At 41.4% G+C, this 24,496-nt stretch overlaps 1 protein-coding gene across 1 annotated transcript in view; it reads right to left on the minus strand.

Annotated features, from left to right (window-relative positions):
- vps13a (vacuolar protein sorting 13 homolog A) overlaps positions 1-24,496 on the minus strand; it is a 379,786-nt gene that overhangs the window by 204,279 nt on the left and 151,011 nt on the right. Inside the window, exons 27-30 of the mRNA XM_048527513.2 lie at positions 19,357-19,436; positions 16,250-16,309; positions 11,226-11,391; positions 4,041-4,157 (exon numbers count right to left, since the gene is read on the minus strand). Of these exons, the coding sequence (XP_048383470.1) occupies positions 4,041-4,157; positions 11,226-11,391; positions 16,250-16,309; positions 19,357-19,436 (423 nt within the window). The remainder of the gene's footprint in view (positions 1-4,040; positions 4,158-11,225; positions 11,392-16,249; positions 16,310-19,356; positions 19,437-24,496) is intronic.

Raw genomic sequence — 24,496 nt, forward strand, 5'->3', positions numbered from 1 at the left:
TAGACTTACTTCTCACTATGGTTCATGCCCTCTCTGCCTTGATAATGCATGCAACAAGTTCCTCACATTCCCTCAGCCATCCCAACCTACAATACCATTCATGCTATATGGTCTCTGTGCAGTTTACTCACACCTTTGGGAAAACTCACCACCTGCACCAACAGCAATAGATATGCCACCCACTTGTATCTTCTGCAATACCTGCTCCTCTTTTATTCCAGGAGCAAAATAGTCCACAATAGGGCAGAAAGAATCAAGATGTGTGCTGCCCCAAACAGGACTTAGACTGATGTCAGAGACGGTCATTAAATTTAATGTGCCAGGATCCTGCGTGAAGGCTATTACCTTTGGCCGGGCTGAGGCCTGCTGACAATAATGACAAGCATCCAGGCTTTGTGTCTGCACTAAATAAAACAGCAAGACATTGGTATTATGGTATCTCTGGCTAAAGGCACAATAAGATAAGATGAGGCAATGCAAGGCAGCTTGCTGCGAGCAACCTCTATGACAGCAAATAAGGAACCTGGAGATGCAGCCTGGTCCATCCTGTCCACGAGTGGGATGCACGTACTGGAACACAAAGTGTCCATGCTGCGGCATTACAATGATAGCTGCCAGTACAGCCTAAGGTATATCATTCAAGTGCAGAAGCATCCTCAAACTGGTCTGGAAATGAGCAATGAGAGTTTCTAGAGGTCATCACCTGTTGGATGTTAATTCCAACAGAAGTGGGACACATACAGCAAATGCCTATAGAGTATGCTCTTAGACTTTGGGTGCCTGGTGTCCAACACAGAAGTCTTTGGAAGAAAATGGAGAGTTAAACCCACTGAAAAACTGAACTGGTTTCCATGTCAAGTATCCCCCACAGCTGGTTTGTAAGGTAAGTTTAGTAAGATTGTAACCTGTGGTTAGTTGAGATCTTCACAAGGACTTTAAACAGACAAAATTGGTGTCAACTGTGAACTCAATGGAGTCAAGCATACAAGATCCACTCACACAGAACCTGATAAAATTCTGCCTATTGTCAATTCTTCTGTTCATCAATTGAGGCGCTTCTTCAAAAGACTACAATCAGCTTCGTGAGGCTCATCCTTTACAAATCCATAATGGCCTTCTCTGATCAGCTGAGAATTTAAAAAGTTTTCGGTCAAGTTATCCTTAATTACAGACCGTGCTCATTAACTATTTTTCTAATTGAACTTAATTTCCAAGATCTTCCTCTCATCTTTTTTAAAGTGTATATCGACAAGTGCAATTTTTCAAGCGGAAATCAGCCACGCAGTCAAACCAAACCTGCCCTAATATTAATTAAGATTGTACCAGATGCGATTGTGGCCTTAGCACCACTTGCCCAGCTACACCATATAAACCTTGTTTTATTTAAGTCAAATATCTATCTAGTTCAGCTTTGAGCAATCTTATCACCCCTTGATACTCAATGGCATAAATGTCCCTGAATCTGCAGCTTTTCAACATCCTGAGACTATTACTGATCAGAAACAAACCTGGAACAATTAGAAAAATACAGTAGTGCAAGTACGGGTCAGAAGACAGGGATTCTGAAAGGTGTCAGTCACCTATCTCCACAAAGGACATCTACCACCGCCGAGGCACAAGTCAGGATTATGATGGAATACTCTCTACTTGACTGGATGTGCAGTTTCAACAACATTGACAAAGTTCAAAATAAATCAGAACAAAGCAGCTGTTTCACTGGAACGTCACCCCCATCCACATTACTGTTAACATGCATTCCCTGTACCATTGATACATATGGCAGCAATGGATACCATATACCAGATGCATTGCTGCAGCTTACCCAGGCTTTACCAGATCTTCCAATGCTGCAACTTCTACCACTTGAAGGACAAGAACAGCAAATGAAGGGAATATCACCACCTGCAAGGACACCTCCAAGTCCTACACACCATCCAGACTTAAGGAGTCGATATAAGCCACATGCCCTGCTTCACTATTCAATACGATAGTGAGTGATTGCCCAACTCAATATCCTCTTCCTGCTTGTTTACCATACCCTTTGATCCCTTTAGCCTCAACAACTACACATACTCCTTTCTGGAAATATCCAATGTTATAGCCTCAACTTCTTTCTGTGATAGTGAATTCCACTGGCTCACCACTCTGGGTAAAGAAATTTCCCCTCTTCTGACTCCTAAACAGCCTACCCCATATATTTGAACTGTGACTCCTGGTTCTGGACTCCCCGACCTTAGCGAAATCCAACATGGATGTTCCTCAACTAGTCCTTTTAGAATTCTATTGCTTTCTGGAACTTGGAGCTACTTCACTATTCTTTCACTGATACTATGTAAAAAACATAGAACTCCCTTCCTAACAACACTGTGGGTGCCTCTACACCCCAGGGATAGAAATAGTCCAAGATGGTATACTTGCCTGCCATTTCAGCACATCACCTTGATCCCTGGCCAATATTTGTCTCCCGCTTGCTGCAGTGTTTCAGCAAAACTCAGCACAAGTTGGAACAATAGCACCTAATTTTCCACTTGGGAACTTTACAGTCTTCTGGACACCATATTGAGTTCAACACTTTTAGGGATTGAGGCAACTTTTCCCATATCCTTACTCCAACCTCTGCACACCAGACCTTGTTATCACATGGAGATTTAACTGCTGATGCTGAAGTCAGAGAAAACAGAGTGTGGAGCTGTTGTTAGGAATACAGCAGGCCAGGCAGCATCAGAGGAGCAGGAAAGTTGACATTTACGCTCAGGACCCTTCATCAGAATTGACCCAAAACGTCAGCTTTCCTGCTCCTCTAATGCTGCCTGGCCTGCTGTATTCCTCCCGCTCCACAATGTGTTATCTCGTATTATCACATGGTCTGCTATTAAACACAATCCATTATTAGCCACTAATAATCACCATTAGCAGCCATTTATTCTCATAGGCTGACTGTTAGCCACTCCTTTGTTTGTCCAACTGCTCTTCTCTTTGCCAGGGCTCTATTTGCACCTAGTTTACTCCTCACTCCTTCCCACCCCATCCCCCAACTCTAACTTCTGCATAAAAAACTTTGCCCTAGCTACCATCAGTTTTGGAGGAGGATTACTGGAGCGGAAACATTAACTCTGCTTTCTTCCATAGATGCTGCCAGACCTGCTGAGATTTTCCAGCAAGTTTTGTTTTTGATTACTGCATCAGCAGTTCTTTCATTTTATTTTGGTAACTTATCCCATCCTCAAAGCCATAAAATGCTGTCCCAGTCAGAAATGCTCACGTCCTTTGAATAAATTTACAAATTAAAACCGATCCTTCATTGTTCCTTGGGTAGAGGAGTTCTTACTGACCTCTGTTTTTCAGAGTATTACTCATTTATCCATGTTGAACTTAATTTGCCAATTTATTCTTTCTACAATTTTATTAATATTCATCTTTAATTATTTGCAGACATAATCCGTGCTTTCACCCTCAATTTGGTGTCATCTATAAATTTAGAAATTACATCTTCAATTCCAAGGGCCATAATTATATAAAGTATGAACACCAGTGGTCCCAACACTGATCCTTGGGGAATACCACTTCCCATCTGCTGCTATTCTGAACACATTTCTTCAACACCACTAAATTTTCTTGCAGTAATTTTGCTAAGTGCCTGCAGCTATTCTGACTTCTTCCACCATTATAAATAGAATGCAGATCAATTACTGAATTGACTCTCCATTTCCTCAGTTTGGATTTATATTTTAAAATATCAATAATCAAAGAGTCCACAATGCACCTGACCACTCTACTTTCCTAATGTAATTGTAAACAATTTTGCATTTTTTTGATATTCTTTACACATTCCTTCTTCTAATCCCTGTTTGTAACCCAAGGAATGTTTATTTTTCCAAAACTGCTTGCTGGATATTATTTTCCAAAATTTACAGCAAAATATCAAGATGCAAACTTCTAAACAAGCAAATGGACTTCCAACTTCTCAGTGAACCTTGATTCGCAACTGACTTAGAAAAATGCGTGCATTAACCATAGAAACATGATTTTAAACTACTTACCTACAATGTTTATTTCTGCAATTCTTTTGCTTTGATCACAGATGAAAACTTTCAGAAGTGCCAGTTCTGCACACAAATGAAGTTTGATCAGATCTTCAAACTTTCCTCTTCTAGGAGCTAAAAAGAAATTGAGAATGTGTAAAGTTAAATATAAACTTGCGAAGAAAAGGCAAAGTCAGTATCTGCCTGGACAGAAGGAAAAGAGAGAGGGAGGGCAGGAGGGAAGGCTGGCGGGGGGGAGGGAAGGAGGAGGAGGGGGAAGGGAACTCAGAAATAAAGAGAGAGAGGAGTGGGGCTACGGAAAAGTAGGTGGGATGGTGATAGGTGAGTGCAGGTAGGCACTGGTGGGGGTTGCTCCATGAGTTGGGAGGGGTGGATAGGCGGGAGAGAAGACAGACAGGTTGTGTCATGTCCAGGAGGCAGTCATGATTTCTGAAGAAGGTCCCGACATGAAATGTCAGCTTTCCTGTTCCTCTGATGCTGGCTGACCTACTGTGCTCCTCCAGCTCCACACTGTTATCTCAGAAGCTGATTTTTTTTTAATGTTTATCTTTTTGGACTTACCTTTTATTTCTAACATGTGCATGTGTTTTTGTTGCATTAATAAATTCACTTTGTTAACTCAAGAAACCCCAGTTAAAATGGCTGCTTTTAAAGCACAAGTTCACAAAGGCATTAATAACAGAAGTTTTGTCAATTAATTGTGAGCAAATGAGGGTTTAACTGAACAAGGGGAGCAGATTCATTCCTCCCCACATGGCAGCTTAATGGCTAGTGGGCCCAGCCTACAATGAAAAAATCTGGGAACATTGCTGGGGGGCTGGTCGTACACAAGGAACAACCCAAGACCAGAACGGAACATTCTCCACTTGTTGAATTAAGTGCAGCTCCAACCACGCAAGCAGCTCAAAACAATCCAGGGCAAAACAGCCTGCTTCATAGGTATCCACTACTTTTAACAGTCAATCTTTCCATTACCATACACAGCAATGTACATCAACTGCAAGGTGCACTTTAGCATCTCATCCAACCTCCTTCCAATGTACCTTGCAATCCTGTAACTTCTACCACCAAGAAGGGCAGCAGATGTATGGGAACATCACAATCTGCCAGTTCCCCTCCAACTTGACTTGGAATTATATTACTGCTTCTTTACAGTCGCTGGGACAAATGCTAACACACCCATGCTAACACCACAGTGGATTTCTGTAGCCCAAGAATAACAGCAATTCAAGAAGACCGCACAGAATTATGTTCTCAGGAAAAAGAGAGCAATGGGCTGACCTAGGCAGTGATGCTTGCATACCAAGAACAAACTGAAAAAAAGTCTATCCAAGCACAGGGATGCCAGCAACCATGCATAAGCAGTAAATCTTAGCAGTTGAGTGCACAAGAAGACGACAAAAGAACAAGCCCTGGATGGATCCAACGCATCATCCTCTGACACTTCTGCCATCTGCAATCCGACCCCACCACCAAAGGTATTTTTCCATTTCCGCCTTTATCTGCTTCCCAGAGGAACCACTCTCTCCAGGTCTTCCTTGTCCGCTCCACACTCCCCTCCACCTCCACCACACCCGGCACTTTTCCCTGCAACTGCAGGAAGTGCTAAACCTGACCCTACAACTCCCGCTTCACCCCCATCACAGGCCCCAAAACAGCTTTCCACATCAAGATGATGTTCACCTGCACATCTGTTAATGTGATATACTGTATCCACCGTTCCCGTTGTGGCCTCCTCTACATTGCAGAAACCAAGTGGAGGCTTGGGGACCGCTTTGCGGAACATCTACACTCAGTTTGCACTAAACAACTGCATCTCCCAGTCGCAAACCATTTCAACTCCCCCTCCCACTCCTCAGACGACATGTCCATCCTGGGCCTCCTGTAGTGCCGCAACGATGCCACCCAAAAGTTGCAAGAACTGCACCTCATAATCTGCTTGGGAACCCTGGAGCCCAATGGTATCAATGTGGACTTCACAAGCTTCAAAATCTCCCCACCCCCTACCGTATCCCAAAACCAGCTCAGCTCGTCCCAGTCTCCCTAATCTGTTCTTCCTCTCACCTATCCCCTCCTCCAACCTCAAGCCCCATCCCCATCTCCTGCCCACAAGCCTCATCCCGACCCCTTGACCTGTCTGTCCTCCCTGGACTGACCTATCCCCTCCCTAACTCCCCACCTACACTCACCTCTACAGGCTCCATCCCCGCCTCTTTGACCTGTCTGTCTCCTCTCCTCCTATCTTCTCCTCTATCCATCTTCTATCCGCCTCCTCCTCTCTCCCTATTTATTTCAGAATCCCCCTCCCCTGCCCCATTTCTGGAGGGTCTAGGCCCAAAATGTTAGCTTTCCTGATCCTCTGATGCTGATTGGCCTGTTCTGTTCATCCAGCTCTACACCTTGTTATCTCAGGTAAAAGACCAACTTCAGTCAACAAGGGACATGTGCTTAGTTAGTCCAGAGTTGAGCACAAGTATTCCAGAGTGTATCAACTGATCCAATATTAAATATTAATCCTAGGTACTAATTGTGATAAAGTTAATAAATTCTGAGAAATTTTCAAAAATATGACGACCTGATGTGGTCTTGTAGTTAGTAAGGTCTGAATTGTTCTCCGCCCTTAGTCTTTAACTGTATTTCCTCAAGTCTCAGAACGAAAGTTGAATTATGCACTCAAGACCTTACAGTATTACCATTAGTTAAATATTGTCCCCATATTTGATTGCTTTACATTTATTCTTCATGATCAAGGTCTCAGAGCACCTTCTGAGGGCTTAGAGGCATAATAATAACAACACCATGCTGGAGACATTTCAATTCAGGAGCTCTGGTGTACTAAAGCGGACAGAGTCAGTGAATTGAATGGCCCTGATGAGGTAGGTCATCATAGACAGACAGTACTTAATTTTCTAGAATGCAAAGCTTTGACACATATCGCCTTTCAGCGATGTTTAAATTGCAATGCTTGAAAAGCTTCATTTCTTAGATTAATTCATCAGGTTCAATCGTCTGTTGATATCTATTAGCTGTTCAGACTCCACGAAAATACGCAAATGACTTCTGGCAAATACAGATTTGGGCTGGATAGTGGTAAGGCAAGTCAAGTCATCATGACAAACATGATAGAACCATCACATTAATTGCTCAGAACAGTATTTGAATGACATATTCCAGACAGCCTAGTGGATAGAATGATGCAACGATTGCCGGATAAGCAGGGAAAGCGACTTGTTCATTTAAATAGAGTCACAGAATCCCCAGAATATGGAAGCAGGCCATTCAACCCATCAATTCCACGATGACCCTCTGATCCACACCCCTCCCCAACACATCTCCCTGCAATCCTGCATTTCACATGGCTTGCACATTCCTGGATACTACAGAGCAACTTAGCATGGTCTACCTGCAACCTTCAGACTCCAGGAGGAAACCCACACTGACATGGGGTGAATATGCAAACTCCACACGGACAGTCGCCCAAGGCTGGAATCGAACATGGGTCCCTGGGGCTGTGAGGCAGCGATGCTAACTAATGAGGCACTGTGCCACTCTTACGTATTCAGGATGGTGATCACTAAGTGAGTTTCATGAAACTGGCCTTGTTGGCCCTGCAAACAGATCATTCTTGGCCACGGGGCAGACAGGTGACAATATGGTTGAGTTAGAAGGTTCACCTTGATTCTCTGAAACATATCCCAGTTGTTCTGGAAACTAGAAAATTTAAGCCTTTGCATCTCTTCACACACTCCATTGGCCCACTTACAGTGCTCCAAGTTTACAGGTGATAAAATCTGGCTAAGACGTTGAACTGTGCGGAGGATACAGAGATGCTTCAGTGAGATTGGACAAATGGGAAACACATTTCAAATGAAATACAATGTGGACAAACGTGAGGTTATCAATTTTGGTAACAAAAACCAGAAGGCTGACTATTATTTGAATGGCAATAGGTTGGGAAACGGAGAGGTGCACTGAAACCTGGGTGTCCTTGTACACCCGTCATTGAAAGAAAGCATACAGGTGCAACAGACGGTGAAGAGACAAATGGTATGTCGACCTTCCTGGAACAGAAGGATTGACATCTTAAGACAGACTGGATCAATTAGGACTACAATCACTGGGTGTATACAAGAAATGGGGTGGGACATGTCATAGGAACCTAGAACATTCCAATAGTACGAGACAGGGTAAACCACAGGAAAAATATTCCTGATGATTGTAGAGTCCAGACACAGGGGTCACAGTCTAAGGATATGGGGTAAATGATTTAGGACTAGATGACAGCAAATGTTTTCACCCAAAGAGTTGAGGGCTTGAAGTTGTCTGTGCGAGAAAAACCAAAACATTGTGTTTTTTTTTAAAAAGAGGATGGGGTTAGATATAGAGATAGTAGGAACTGCCGATGCTCGAGAATCTGAGATAGCTTGAAGCAGGTTTCCTGCTCCTCTGATGTTGCTTGGCCTGCTGTGTTCATCCAGCTTCACACAAATTTATCTCTGGGGTTAGATATAGTTCAAGAATAAAAAAAAAATCAGTCAGTCAGTGCGGACTATCAGGAGGAAAGGATAGACTGTTTTTTTAAAATTCTAAAAGGGCTAGAAGGAAGAGCCTTCGTGAACTATGTCATAATTAATTACTGTTTGCAAATTAGAGACAATAACACTCCCTCAACCAGAAGATCGTACCTGCAATTTCTTCCTCCTTACTGGATCTAAAATGCACTGTTCCACTCCATTCCAATCCATTCTACCTCCCTCGCCCCCCCAACACACCATCCCTATTATATTTATTGGATACAGACAACATGCATTTGTGAAAGGGAAATTGTGATTGAACTAATCTATTAGGATTTCTGAGAGGTTGAAAAAGTAAACTAGATAAGGCTACCAGGAGTCGCAGTCCATTAATTTTTTGAAATTGCATTTGGTAAGTGGCAGACAATAAATCAGCACATAAAACTATATTTTATAAAATTAGGGATAAGTGTATGGATTAAGAACTGTATGCACTCTGGCAATGGCAATGGACTGGTTGTTCCTAGGTTGGAACTTAGCTGTTAGAACCATATCAAATGCATTTTTTTCCGTGGGGGAGGGGGGGGTAAAAGAGGAGGAGGATGTTATTGAGTGCAGAAAGTGGGGAAAAAAAAGCTGTACAGACCACCACTTTTCCCATATTAAACAGGAATACAGTTCAACAGCGCTTCACCCTCTCTACAGCTTAACATGTATCTGGTCACAGAAAACACCACCATGTAACGCATTTTGATGCAAAACACAAATACCTTGAGATGAGAAATTACTGCTGCAAGAATCTATTGCTGGGCTGGTTGATCCAAAGGCTTGGCATTTAGGGATGACATCCATGGAAACAATTTGATCACGGCATTCTAATTTCAAAAGGTCTGTAGACAAGTGGCACTAATGTATCAAATAGCATCTTTATAAGGTAGCATTTCTGTAGTCCATCTACCCATTTAAGATAGTACTGCTGTAGCCCATCTTCCAAAAAAACCCTAAGAATTGCATGCCCAAAATGTGATGCTGACCACCATCAACGTCACCCTCTAAGCCCAAGCATTAAGCCCAATTCAGTGCCGCCAAGCAATAGGATCCTTAGTCCGGAGTGCTGTGAAAGCATAGGGCTCTGTTTAAAAAAAACCTTCTATTTTCTAACAGTGCTAACAAGAAAATACAGACTTCCAACTGCAGCATTTTGCATACATTCATGCAGCTGATGCCCACACATGGCATTAACACTTCTAAATGAAAATAAAGTTTTAGCTAAGATTTGTAGTTTGGGTTGTGGGCGAGGTTGTTGATTTGCATACCAAGCTGGCTTGTTTTCGTTCAGATGTTTCATCACCATGCTGGGTGACATCATTAGTGAGGCCTCCGATGAAGGCATGGTTCTCAACCAGTGATGCAAATAACAAATATATAGAATTGGACCCATATACAAACCCATACAGGTCAAAACTGGAAATGACACTTCTCAACATAAAGGGACACAGTATAAACTCTAAGCAGAGTAGAACAATATCATTTCATTGGAGGCCTCGCTGATGATGTTACCTAGTATGGTGATGTAATGTCTGAACGAACACAAGCCAGCTCGGCGAGCAAGTCAACAACCACATGTTTTAAAATGCCAAAATTTAGGCTTTCATGAGCAATGACATGGAAGATCATTTAGCTTACCCAAAGAGAATTCTTTCCTTTGATTGTATGTAAATGCAGCATCTAAGATCATATTCAGCTAAATAAAAACAGTAAAGAGCAAATGTGATATCTGATTACTAAACAATACCTGCATCCACCACTAATGTCAACTAAAGTCAAGAATGGCAACGAAAGCCAAGAATGGCACTGGATTAGACTGGGCTTCCCTCCAGAGTTGAATAAACTACTATCATTCAACATCTTAATTTACACAAGTCAATTGTGTACTACTGGCACCATCAGAAAGACGATTCCTAAATAAGATGACCCTAGAATGTTCAGTTATCTCAGCTGTTTGAGCAACAGTGAAGTTACCTTTTTCATGCCATGACTGCAATAGCAATATGAGTGGAGTCTGCCATGAAAAGGATTTTGGTGTTATGTGGGAAAAGTCGTTCTTCATGGAACATGAATGAGTAATATCATACATAAATTTCAAACCTACCTATCGAGAGATGATTTTTTTTCCTCAGAAGATTTGTGATCAAATCAAATAACAATGCATTACTGACCAAATCAAACCAATTCATTCTTGCAAAAATCGAAAATGTCCAACATTGCATTTGATTTCACAATTGGGCAACATTTGCCGAATAGTCACCTGTCTTTTAAATATTATGCTGACAACAATTGAAAATTGCGAGTCAGGCTCACAATGTGGTGTATTTACATGCATCAGAAGCTAGATATTTGAATACAGGGCAGTTCTTTGCAGACAAAATGTACTGTCTTCTTGAGCAGTATAAAATGTTACTACTCATTTAATTGGTATTCTTGCAAATGTCTTAATGCCTGCAAGACAAAAACTTAGAACAATTTTTTTTCAGCAACACCAATGGAAGTTCTTCACGAGAAAATTTGGAAACAATATGAATTATCACCTCAGAGGCAAATAAAAGTTTTGGAAAAAAGTGAAGGGATTATAGAAAACAAGTTAAAGTGAAAGCTGAATATTTCTTACATGTCTTTTTCTTCATGAGGAACTCCTCTTTCTTCTCTTCAATTTCAGGAGCCTGTTCATCTGAACTGACCTTGGTTTCTGATTGTGGGATAAGGTTTTTCAGGAAATGAACAGAGCTTAGCAGAGCTTCACTGTGTAAATAAACATCCAAAGATGAAAAGTTCACCTGGATGAAAATAAAACAAACAACTTGAACATTTCTGAAGATATTAAATAATTCTCTATAACCAGCCAATCCTTTTAGTGCAACAAAAAATAAAACTGCTAAGTTCATAAAAACAGAAATCTATTTAATCTTGTTTAATACTCCTTCAGTAGTATTTTCTTCAAATACGGGCTGAAAAACAATTCAATTCCAACTCTCATAATCACATCTTAACATCTTCTTTTAAGTCCAGGGTGCTAGCATCTCCCTGAATTGGCGGTATATGAGTAATTGTTATCCTGCATTCCAACTGCGAGAAGATAGCTTCTGACCTCCATAATCAAGTGGAAATATGGTTCAGAAGTCTACATTGTATGAGAATTGGTCATCTCAAACATCTCACATTCTTCGAGTTACTTGTGGTGCAGTGGCGGTGTTTGAAGCAGACATGCTCCATTAGCAGTGATCTCACCAGACCATGGAAAATAGCGTAATGGTGACGGAAGTTCACACGTGTGCACGAGTCAGTAATTTTTAAATTGTTGCTTATATTTCCTGTGATCATGTGTCAATTTAAATACTCAGTGTAGGAAATCAATACTGGCCTTGAGAATTCTGGCTTTACGTTTAATAGGGCAGTGATGGTAGAGGATATTGCTGAATTATTTTAATTCTTTTTCTGTAGGAGGACAAATGCCAAATATGTTAACATAAGTACAGAACAAAATGTTAGAACCAAAGTACAAAACTTCAAATAAAAATCAAGGTGTTGTCCCTTAAAATAAAATAAGACCCAGCAAAAGTCTCAAATTAGACTCCTGGTGACTGTACCTTCCATTGTGTTACTGGGGTTCTTGACTCAAAGTAGGCCATGGCACATGAGGTGGATGTGTGGCATCCCCAATTGAAAGCAATGTGTCTTCTGCTAACCATGCTAGTTACTGGCCAACAAACCGTGCATACAGAAACTTCTGGCCATGAGGATTTTCCTGAACACTGGAAATTGGAATTAATAACTGTTGTCCCTTTTTCTGTGGAAACTAAGTAATTTCTTTTTTATTTGAACACAAGATGTATTCACATCAAGTTTAATGCAAGCAAAACAGATGTAGAATGCACCATCTAGAGGCAGATTTCTGGATTTGAGGTTTCTAATGGGTTGTATGGATTTTTTTAAAAAAGCAAAATATGCCTAACTGTACCAGTGCAAAATTCCGAAGATGGAAGAAATATGTAAGCACGATATTAGTAACTTGTCACTAAATGACGTTTGAAAGAGCGAGCATTAGGGAATCCGGTGAATGGAAGGAATTTCAAGACATAATCTCTTTCTAAAATTTAGATTAGTTTGTGCTTAACTATAATTTATTGGAGTTTCTTTACAAATTAGTCAGGAATAAAGTCCCAACTGGAAAGGCAACTACAGTCAGTTCATGAAATAGCTTTGGAGATTGGGGCCTCTTTCAACTAAATTTGTCTCATGTTGCCTGTGAAGCAGGAGACTTCATGGAATGGCTGCTATAGCAGTTGCTTCCCTCCCAAACAACATTTCAAACACAGGCTAAAGGCAAATTAAAGATAATGTTATAAAGGCCACTGATGCCTCATCATTCAAGCTGCTTAGCAGAAACAAAAATATGTTCATTGGGCAAATGGAAACTGAAAACAGACCTTACAATGGAAGTGGGCATGGAGAAATAGTTATTATGACATCATGAGGAGCTGTTAGCAAGTTTTGAGAAGATTTGTAGCTCAGGTTGAGGTTCTGGATGTGAGTTTGCTCGCCGAGCTGGAAGGTTAGTTTTCAGACATTTCGTCACCATTCTAGGTAACATCATCAGTGAGCCTCCGACGAAGTTTCGCTGATGATGTTACCTAGAATGGTGACAAAACGTCTGAAAACTAACCTTCCAGCTCAGCGAGCAAACTCACATCCATGAGGAGCTGTCCTGTGCACACTGACTGAAAAGAATTCAGATACATTACAAAGTAGATTCCCCACGCCAAAAACAGGATTTAATCGACAAGTGCTGAGTCAGAAGGCCTGCCTTGAAGGAGCAGTCCTCTTTACGTAAAAGATGAAAAAAGAAATTGAGCTAAGAGATCCCCATCATTTCAACTAGCGAACAGGTTGCTGCCTTCACAACTTTAGTGAACTGACACAGTCCATATCAACTGCCCATTTGCTCTCTGGTATCCATCAACCATCATCAAATGTCACGGATTGTACTGTTTTCATCGAATTAACTAGTGCATATCCAAACAGTTGAAAATTCCTTACGTGATTTGTGAATTGTCACCCACCTAAATTAGGGAACTGTGGTCATGAACCTATCTAACCTAATAACTGTTCACTAGAACTGCATTCTCGAACCTACAGTGCTAACTCATCTTCATAGAATTTCATCTAACATACCCTAAACGCACAAAATAAACAAATCACAATGATAGCAGCTTATCAATGAATACAGCTTGAAAACAGATGAGATATTGACAATTTGGTGTCGTAAAGGAGGACAGTTTATCAAAAATAAAAAAGGGTCAAGAGAGGGAAGCTTGACATAACAGGTGAATTTCAATTTTGAAACTCAGAAGCATTGTTAGGTTAGCAGATAGCTGAGCTTCAAGCTTTCTTTTCTTTAAATAGGGTCAGTAGTTTAAACTGTTACTAGGGAGATTACAAGATTAAATACAAAGCTTAACATTTTTAAACACATCATTTAACTACAGGTAATCATGAAGTCATATTTCTATACTTAATTAGCTAAATAGAACGCATTAAGGATGGCAAGCTAGGCACTATATTGCAGCTGTAGTACAACAGCCCAAGAGAACATCTGCCTGATCCACAGCAATCACTTGTGCAGCAAGAATCTGTATCTCAAGGAGGTTAAGTTTAGGACTGATAAGCTGCAATCTGAACATTTTAAATAGCAAAGCATCACAGAAATACTCTCATTATCAGAGTTTCCCAACTTAGGTAGATGACCATTCGCAAATCAAGCTGTAAAATATTTTTAGAGCTTATTAGGGTTAAGCAGCAGCAGATTAGATTTATGTTAGTTAGACGAAAAATGTTCATCTTTAAAAGTAATGACACAACACAATAGGATGAGCAGCTCATTTGGTTTCATTTATTATTGTCTCATGTACAGAGATACAGTGAAAAGTTTTGTTTTGTGTAACCAGACAAATCATACCTTACATTAGTATATCAGGGTAATAGGACAGAATGCTGAATATACTGTTACAGCTACAGAGAAGTTACAGAGAAAGACCAACTCTAACGTGGGAGGGGAGCATTCATAAGTCTGATGACAGTGGGAAAGAAGCTGTTTTTGAATCTGTTGGTATGTGTTTTCAAACTTATGTATCTTCTGCCCAATGGAAGACAGTGTAAGAGAGTATAACAATGGTGGGAGGGTCACTGTTTTTATTAGCTGCTTTTCTGAGAAAGTGGGAAGTGCAGATGGAGTCAAAGGAAGGAAGGCAGATTTTCACAATGGACTGGGCTCCACTCAAATCCCTGCAATTTCTTGCTGTCTTGGGCAGAGTAGTTTCACACCAAATGGTGATGCATCTGGATATGATGCTTTCTATGGTGCATCTATAAAAATTGCTAAGTGATTCCAGACATGCCAAACCTCTTAGCCTTCTGAGGAAGTAGAAGCATTATTGTGCTTTCTTGTCCGAGTAGTGGACTTGGAAGGACCAGGATAGGTTATTGGTGATATTTACTCCCAGGAATTTGAAGCTCTTGACCAGCTCCACCTCAGCACCACTGATACAGACTGAGGCATGTTCTCCACTCTGCTTCTTAAAGTTAATGTCTAGCTCCTTTCTTTTGCTGATATTGAGGGAGAAATTGTTGTTCTTACATCATGTCAATAAGCTGTCTCTTTCCTTTACTCTACCTTGTTGTTGTTTGAGATTCCAACCCACCATGGTGGTGTTATCAGCAAATTTGTACATGTTGTTGGAGCTGAATTTTATCCCAGTCGTGAGTGTATAAGGAGTATTGCAGGGGGCTGAGTATGCACTCTTGCAGGGCACCAGTGTTGAGGATTATTGTGGAGGTGGTGTTGTTGCCTGTCCTTACTGATTCCAGTCCGCAGGTCAGGAAGTCAAGAATCCTGTCACAAAGCAGGGAGCAGAAACTTGGGATTCGGTCTTTGGAGATTTGTTCTGTTGGAATTATGGTATTGAAGATGGAGTATGTTCTAGGGATGAGTAGAGAGCTAGGAAGATGGTGTCTGCTGTGAACATATTGTGATGATAATTTTATGATTCTAAAGTAGCAATAGACCTGGGATCCTGCCAGCAATTAGCATAACTTTTGTAATTTGAGCAACAGATCTAGTAAAAGATCTCCTCCGCTGCCGGTTGAACCCTTGACAGCTCCTGTGTTCTTCCATCTGTAAAATCATTGCTACCTAAGTACATTTTTGAAGCTAGAATGAAAACTAGTCATTTCCTAACTCTATATGCACTTGATAAAGCAGTCTGAAGCATAAGCTAACCAAGTTAATTCCTTCCTTTAGTCATCACAAAAGGGAGTTCTGTAAAGCATGCAATAGTACAAGCATTACAACTCTGCAAGGCTCAACAGTCAAGCACATCTCAGTGCAAAGAGCCAATACAATTCGAGAAACAAACTTTGATTCCTTTAAAAGAAAGTCAGTCATTGGCAGAAAATGCAACTATGTTCATTGATACCTTGATGCTAAATAAAAATACATTTCTATTTTCTGAAGTGACTGACAGCATACTACTCCCCAGCTTTCAGTTTCCTCACCTAGTAAGCTATAAATAGTATTCTGGTTGTTTCAGTTAGCTGTGATAAAGAAAATCTATTAAGTAGTCCTGTGAATTCTTTTACCTTAATGAGTTGCTCTGTGTTTCTGTAGGTGGTTTTGAATTCTGGTCCATCTTTGTTAGCCTGGAAAAGAAAAGATTATCAGCTTTTCTCTCTTTTTGTGGAACAAGCACCAATTGATTTATTATAGTTTTAAGTATGTCATTCAATGTAGTGAGCTAAGGTAGTTAGGACTTCACAAAGCCAGTTCACCATCCACTTCTAAAAGACAATAGGGATGCGTAATAAATACCAGCCCAGCCAGCAATATCCACAATCCCATGGATGAAGAAACTCTCCTATAAAAATGACTAAAAGAAGTCAGCAATGCCAAGTTCATAAACTTGGTGAGTTTAATCATTACATATTCAAATTTGATAACGTGATGTTACTTTCTTTGGATAAAGAGAGTGTGGAATAAAGAGCTGATTATTAGGTGATTCAAATAAATTGCGAAAAAGATTCCTTCAATGACAAGACTACAGATATACTTAAAATTAGTTTGACAGTTCTCCTAAAAATGGGCAAGAGGTAACTAACTGTTTTGACAGAGTTGACAGCGAGAGGACAGATGGGCTCATTGGGCATTTGTAACAAAATACATGTGACAATAAATAAAGCAAAACAAACTGGAGTACATCAACATAAGATAGTTGCTATGAACTGCAATGGGGACACAAGTATATGAAGGAGGAGGGGATACAACATTATCATGTTAGACATAGAAGATGAAGAAAATTCAAGGGCAGGATTGACGTTGGCATGATTTGAGCATGAACAGCTAGTTTCAGTACTGCACAGCCAATGTTACCCCTTATGAAATCAAAGGGTCTCTTTTGGTAAAAATGCCAAATCTTTCCAATATAAGATTCTTGCCTAGCCACAACACTGAACCAGCTCTCAAAAATCAGAAGTTATATCCTATTTAACTGTTCCAAAGATAAATTATCCCTGCGTATTATACTCAACTTATCTTCTTACATGTTTGATATCTTCCTGCTCCAACACTTTGCCACCATCGATCAGCCATGAGGCTGCTCTTCCCTGGCTCTTGTTTTTATTTACTTATGCACGTGGGCATCACTGGGTGGGCCAGCATTTGTTGCACATCCCTAGTTGACATGAACCACGGCAGTCCATGTCCATTCTCATCTAATTTAATCATAACCAGAATAATGCCATGGTTTCTCTCTTTCTGCTCCCACACCAATACTTATAGCATGCACCAAGGATTTATCCCTGGCACTCTCCTCTTCACATATACACGCTGTCCCTTAGCAATATCACCCAAAAATCACAATTTTTTTTCATTTGTTGATAGATAACACCCTTCCAAACCTCAACACTGCTCAAACACAAAAAGGTAAATACTGCAGATGCTGGAAATCTGAAATGAAACCAGAAACATCATAAATTTATAGATCTAGCAGTATCTGAAGTGCAGGACAGACTTCAGGTTTTGTGCTGAAAAGGGAGACACCTCAGGTTCTCAGCTCACTTACAAAGCAAGTCCCTCATTTCCAATGCCATTCTGTTCAAAGGTCAGCAAACTGAAACAACCAACGTTTTCCTCTCTACAGGCGCTACTTCTGGAGTCTTTCCCTGCTAACTTCTAATCTCTACGAATCACAAAAATCTTCAAAGATTTCCCACTCATCTAACACCAGTTTCTTCCGCCTGTCTGATTTCAATCATCCCACGATTGATCATTGAGTCTTCAGTTGACTAGGTCCCAGACTGTAGGATTCCTCCTCTAGAACTCTCTATTCTCCTTCATTGAAGGTACTCCTTAAAATTTACTTTTTGGATTAGGGTTTGGTCATGCGACCATATCTTGTGGGCCTCTGGTGTCATACTGTTTCATAATATCTCCTGTGAAATATTTTGTGTTGTTTTATGTGAAAAATGCTGTATAATTTTAAGTTGTTCTTCTCTTCTCTATACTCAGCGGACCTGTTTGCCCTTTTCTGTAAACCGGATACCCAATGCCTCTCACATACCATCTATCTTTCTGTTCATACCTTCCTTCCCTTCATTCCACATCACAAACTCCTTTTTTTCAGCTTCCCAGGAAACTCTGCAGGCTTGGAATGTCCATGACAGTCATATTAACATTCCTTTACTCCTTGGGTAAAAAGATCCATAGCTACATTCTCGGGATTAGAAAATTCTGAAATATGTTTCAAAATATTCTAATAAGAACACAGAAGTTTAATTATGGACAAGGAAAAAGCTTCCTCCTCATCATCATCAAAATCACTAAGCAGGATTGGGGAAAAAAAATGGTCTTGGATAATTGTAAGATATTTTCTGTCAAGGAAAGGTTACTGGAAGATAAATTCATATATATTCTTCTTAGCTAATTTGAAAAACTGAACATGAAAAACTAGCAGTTTATATTTCCCACTTGAATGCTACAACACAATCATTACTAAGGAAATACAGCACATAGCTGCCGTCTCTTTGTTTTAAAACAAAAATTCCAAAGACAAAGTACACAAGGCGTGTACAATACTCACCTGGCCAAATAAAGCTGAGCAAAGTCTCTAAAAGGTTATGCCTACAGTGCTTTCATGACCCCAAGTTTAAAAGTAGTTAAAATTTAGGTTGGGTAGGATAAGAGGAAAACTAATGTACATGTATGTTTATGCTCTCACTGTGAAAATACAACTGACCAAGAAAAGGAACATTTTTGCATTTATTGGTGAAATCTAAGCTCAGTTGCACGAAGCTAGGCAGATCAGCAATGTCAAACAATAGAGGATGCTGAAAATATTAGTTACCCCAGTCAGTGTACATTAGGGCTACATCTGAAGTTTAAAACAGGATGAATAAGGTTAATTTATTGAATGCCCATATTTAATGATGTTACCAATTTATGGGTATATAGTTACACAATTGCAACTAAATGATGCAGGTGTCTTTTATTGTTCCAGTGCATTTACGAATAAAATTGAAATTTGGGAGATAGGTTGTACATTAGAAAATTCACAGAAGTAGAAAGATGCAAAACAAAACTAACGATAAAATGAAAAAGCTTGATATTTAAATGATATAAATGCAATGGTCACAACAGAAAGAAATTAATGAATAAATGGTATGAATGCGGTTTTATAAACATTATTGCATACCTTAATATATTCAATAGTAAGGAGATCATCTTCATAATTGTCCAGAGTTGTGATAATATAAATGGGTTTGTTTTCAGCATCTGAAAGATATTTTACAACCAGAATATGGTGGATAATTCCTATGTACTTTCAACAAAAACACCTTTTATGCAATTACAGTCAGAACTTAGTCTGTCAAATTATCTCTTAGATAATACCGAAAGAGCCAACCTTCTTGAAGGAACAATAGCAGCTCTATTAAATGGATCACTTTCAACCTCAACGCTGTCCGACTGCCTGCCTCCAGCTTTGCCTCTCTGAATAAACAACTGAAAACCTAGCGCATACCTTCATCCTGCCGCAGCCTATATTCTCCAATGCACTTGCCTATCATGCTTCTTTTGTATTGCTGAGAAAAAAAAATTGTCAAAGATTTGTGGCTTGCACTTATCAGGATAATTCACAAGACCAGCAAACCTAAAGGGAAAACATAACTGAAGAGCACAGCATAATTTTGGTTATATTTTTGCTGCAGACCCATAAATTGTGATTCTGTATCAACTGCTCATACATCTTCCTACTATCATCAAGCATGCCAGTAATCTTCGAAATGTTTGTTTATATGGGTGTTCTAACAAAGAGTACTCATTAAGGTCTCCCACTTTCTCCTGTTAAATGTGAGTGATGTGTTAACGGTAATATCAGTCACTATCATATACAATTCTGACAGGCAATAGGTTTACATTGGCTGCAAATTTTTAAAGGTGGGATTACTCAATGACAAAATCCCAAATTATAAATGTTCAATTGAGCTGAAATGCTTCAGTACCAACTGCATAGGGCAAATCAGATGAGACAGCTGAACAGGTGATTCACCAACCGGAGCAGAAGTAGGTTAAAGTTCATGCAGCACTAGAGCCAGTACTGGGGAAAGTGCAGGCTGCAGTGCAAAGAGAACATACATCTGAACTGCTCTGGAGCTGTTGCAAACTGCATAAGAAGGGAAGTAGAGAGGATGTTAAACTAAATCTTGGAGGAAAGGGATGAAATCTAGGGAGATGTGGTAAATCACAGAGTACAGACAAGCAACGGAAACAGGTATTTATGTGAAAAATTATAAAACAGGCCATAACAGGAAGGGATTGATAGTACTAATCGAAAAGGGTACATTAACAGGTAAGGCTAAAGGTTACAAAAGTAATTATAGCAAAGACGAGAAGACGAGATTCATCCGTGTCTGAATGCAGGTGGAATTCCATAAGAATATTTCAAAACAAAAAGGAGGTTAACTGATTGTCCTTATTTAGAATTATGCAGTTTGATGAACATTGTGGAGAGTGTTTCAGGTGAGTATATATTGAGAGCTGAACAGTGAAAGCTATGCGACAATAGGGAATGCAGGAAGCTTTCAAAAATGGTGGTAAGGTGGTTCAATTAATTAATGACTAAATAACATAATACAGAGAGATGACCCAAGTTCAGGAAAGCAGAACGCTGAAGCTGTTTAGGTAGAAGTGAGAATCGACAAAGGCAAGAAATCACTTGACAGAGTGGTGCACAGATCACGAAGAGGAACCACACGATATGAAGGAGTGTAACAGAAGAAATATTGGGATTCGGTTAGAAAGGTGCTTATTATAGGGGATTTTAATCTACAGAAAGACTTGAAAAATTAAACAAGCAAAGGCAAGGTAACCTAAGACATCATAAAATGTTTTCAGGATATTTTGTTTTAAGAATAAAATGTCCTGGAGCTAGAGAGCAGGTTGTAGACCCCGCATTGTGGAATGAGGTAGCATAACCGATATATCAATTTTCATTTCCTAAAATTTCCTATTTTCAGGAAGATTTCTTTCGAAAAGAAAACAGTAAAATCAAGTCCTTTATTCAAAAAGGGAGACAAAAGCAGAAAAACTGCAGGCCAGTTAGTTTACTATCTGCCAGAGAGATGATTTTTGGAGCTACTATCAAAGACATCAGAGAGGATCACTTAAAATTCAAGGTAAATCAGGCAGAGTCAGAGTGCCACATGAAAGGTTACTACAGACCTAAAAGTTGTCATATTGGTATGGATAGAAAGTTGGCTGGTTAACAGGAAAAGCAAGCAGGCATAAATAGATGTTTTTTTGGTTTGCAAGTTGAAACAAGTGATACGTCACTCAATCGGGCCTCAATTTTCTACAGTTTAAATAAATGACTTGAATAACATTTGCTGATGACACATAGTTAGAAAAACGAACTGTGAAGGGGACACAGTGAATCCAGGTAATTTAAAGGAGCGATCAAAGTTTGAGCAAATCAAACATAATGTGAGGAAATGCAAAACTATCTCCTTTGTACAAGGATATAAATGCAGTGGAACCAATTCAGAGAGGGCTTAGTATTGTGAGAGGACTTCGACTAATATGTAAAGTTGGCAGGTTGGCTTGTGAGCAAGAATTAAGTACACTAACCTTGCATCTGCTGGAATTTAGAAGAGTTAGAAGTATACAAGAACTTGAATCATCTTATCAGGGTGAAGATAGAAAGGGTGTTTCCTCTTGTGGAAAAGTTTAGAAATAGGGGTTACCGTTTAAAAATGAGGTGTCACCGTTTTAAGGCAGATGATCGTTTTATTCCCCGCCAACAGTCTTGCATCTTTGGAGCTTATCCTCAAACGGCAGCAAAAGCAGAGTTTGTGAATATTTTTCACGAAGAGATAGACAGATTCTTGGAAAAATGTGGAGTAAAAACACGAGCTGCAATATTACTGGATGGTTGAATAGACTGAGTGGCCTGCACTTGTTCCTAATTTACATGCTCACAATACATATGCTGGTGAAGGAGTTCTGAGGCACAGTGGTAGTGTCTATAATACTGGGTCAAAAAGCCAGGTTCACATCCCACCTGCCCCAAAGGGTGTGTATTAACACCTCTGAACAGGTTGATTTGAAAAATAAATCAACTAAACAAAAGGTTTTAAAAAAAGCTGATAGAATGAATGCTGCCGCCCACTCCGCCCCACCCACAGACGCGCCCGACGGAACCCCGCCCACAGCCTGCAACCCCAGAGTAGACAGCCACACTGAGCCTTGCCGCATCTTCACCATCCCCACAGACCTCCCACTGACTGAGGACGAACGGTCAGTCCTAAGTAAGGGGCTCACCTTTGTCCCCCTCCACCCACACATCAACGAATACCAGTCACGTTTGGACATCGACCAGTTTTTCCGCCACCTTCGCCTCCACGCTTACTTCTTTAACCGGGAACCTAACCCTCCCTCCACTGACCCCTTCACCCTCCTCCAACACAAGTGCTCCTCCTGGACACCACCCCCAAGCCTCCTACCCTCCCTCGACCTCCATCTCCAACTGCAGTCGAGACATCAACCGCCTCAATCTCTCCACCCCTCTCACCCACTCCAACCTCTCCCCCGCAGAACAGGCAGCCCGTAGCTCCCTCCGCTCCAACCCCAACATCACCATCAAACCCACAGACAAGGGTGGCGCAGTGGTAGTATGGTGCACTGACCTCTACATCGCCGAGGCCAAACACCAACTCTCCGACACCACCTCCTACCGCCCCCTTGATCATGACCCCACCCCCGAGCAACAAACCATCATCTCCAACACCATCCATGACCTCATCACCACAGGGGGGGACCTCCCACCCACAGCCTCCAACCTCATTGTTCCCCAAACCCGCATGGCCCATTCTATCTCCTTCCCAAAATCCACAAACCTGCTTGCCTTGGTCGACCCATTGTCTCAGCCTGTTCCTGCCCCACCAAACTGGACTCCATTTTCTCCCTTTTGGTCCAGGAACTCCCTACCTATGTCCGTGACATCACCCACGCCCTCCACCTCCTCCAGGGCTTCCAATTCCCTGGCCCCCAACACCTCATTTTCACCATGGACGTCCAGTCCCTATACACCGTATTCCTCATGCAGATGGCCTCAAGGCCTTCTGCTTCTTCCTGTCCCTCAGGCCCGACGAATCCCCCTCCACCGACACCTCATCTGCCTAACCGAATTCGTCCTCAACCTCAACAACTTCTCTTTTGATTCCTCCCACTTCCTACAGACTAAGGGGGTGGTCATGGGTACTCGCATGGGCCCAAGCTATGCCTGCCTCTTTGTCGGTTACGTGGAACAGTCCCTCTTCCGCACCTACACAGGCCCCAAACCCCACCTCTTCCTCCGTTACATTGATGACTGTATCGGCGCCACCTCTTGCTCCCCAGAGGAGCTCGAACAGTTCATCCACTTTACCAAAACCTTCCACCCTACCTCAAGTTCACCTAGGCCATCTCCAACACATCCCTCACCTTCCTGGACCTCTGTCTCCATCTCAGGTAACCAGCTAAAAACTGATGTCCATTTCAAGCCCAGTGACTCCCACAGCTACCTAGAATACACCTCCTCCCACCCACCCTCCTGCAAAAATTCCATCCCCTATTCCCAATTCCTCCGCCTCCACCGCATCTGCTCCCACGATGAGGCATTCCACTCCCGCACATCCCAGATGTCCAAGTTCTTCAAGGACCACAATCTTTCCCCCCACAGTGGTCGAGAACGCCCTTGACCGCATCTCCCGCAACACATCCCTCACACCCCGCCCCTGCCATAATCTCCCCCAGAGGATCCCCCTCATTCTCACATACCACCCCACCAACTTCCGGATACAACGTATCATCCTCCAACACTTCCGCCATCTACAATCCGACCCCACCACCCAAGACATTTTTCCATCCCCACCTTTGTCTGCCTTCTGGAGAGACCAATCTCTCCGCGACTCCCTTGTTCGCTCCACACGCCCCTCCAACCCCACCACACCCGGCACCTTCCCCTGCAACCGCAGGAAGTGCTACACTTGCCCCCACACTTCCTCCCTCAACCCCATCCCAGGCCCCAAAATGACGTTCCATATCAAGCAGATGTTCACCTGCATATCTGCCAATGCGGTATATTGTATCCATTGCACCCGGTGTGGCTTCCTCTACATTGGGAAAACCAAGCGGAGACTTGGGGGCCGCTTTGCAGAACACCTCCGCTCGGTTTGCAACAAACAACTGCAGCTCCCAGTCGCAAACCATTTCAACTCACCGTCCCATTCCTCAGATGACATGTCCATCATGGGCCTCCTGCAGTGCCACAACGATGCCACCCGAAGGTTGCAGGA

The sequence above is a fragment of the Stegostoma tigrinum genome, chromosome 3 (genome assembly GCF_030684315.1).
Source record: "Stegostoma tigrinum isolate sSteTig4 chromosome 3, sSteTig4.hap1, whole genome shotgun sequence".
NCBI classification, from domain to species: domain Eukaryota; kingdom Metazoa; phylum Chordata; class Chondrichthyes; order Orectolobiformes; family Stegostomatidae; genus Stegostoma; species Stegostoma tigrinum.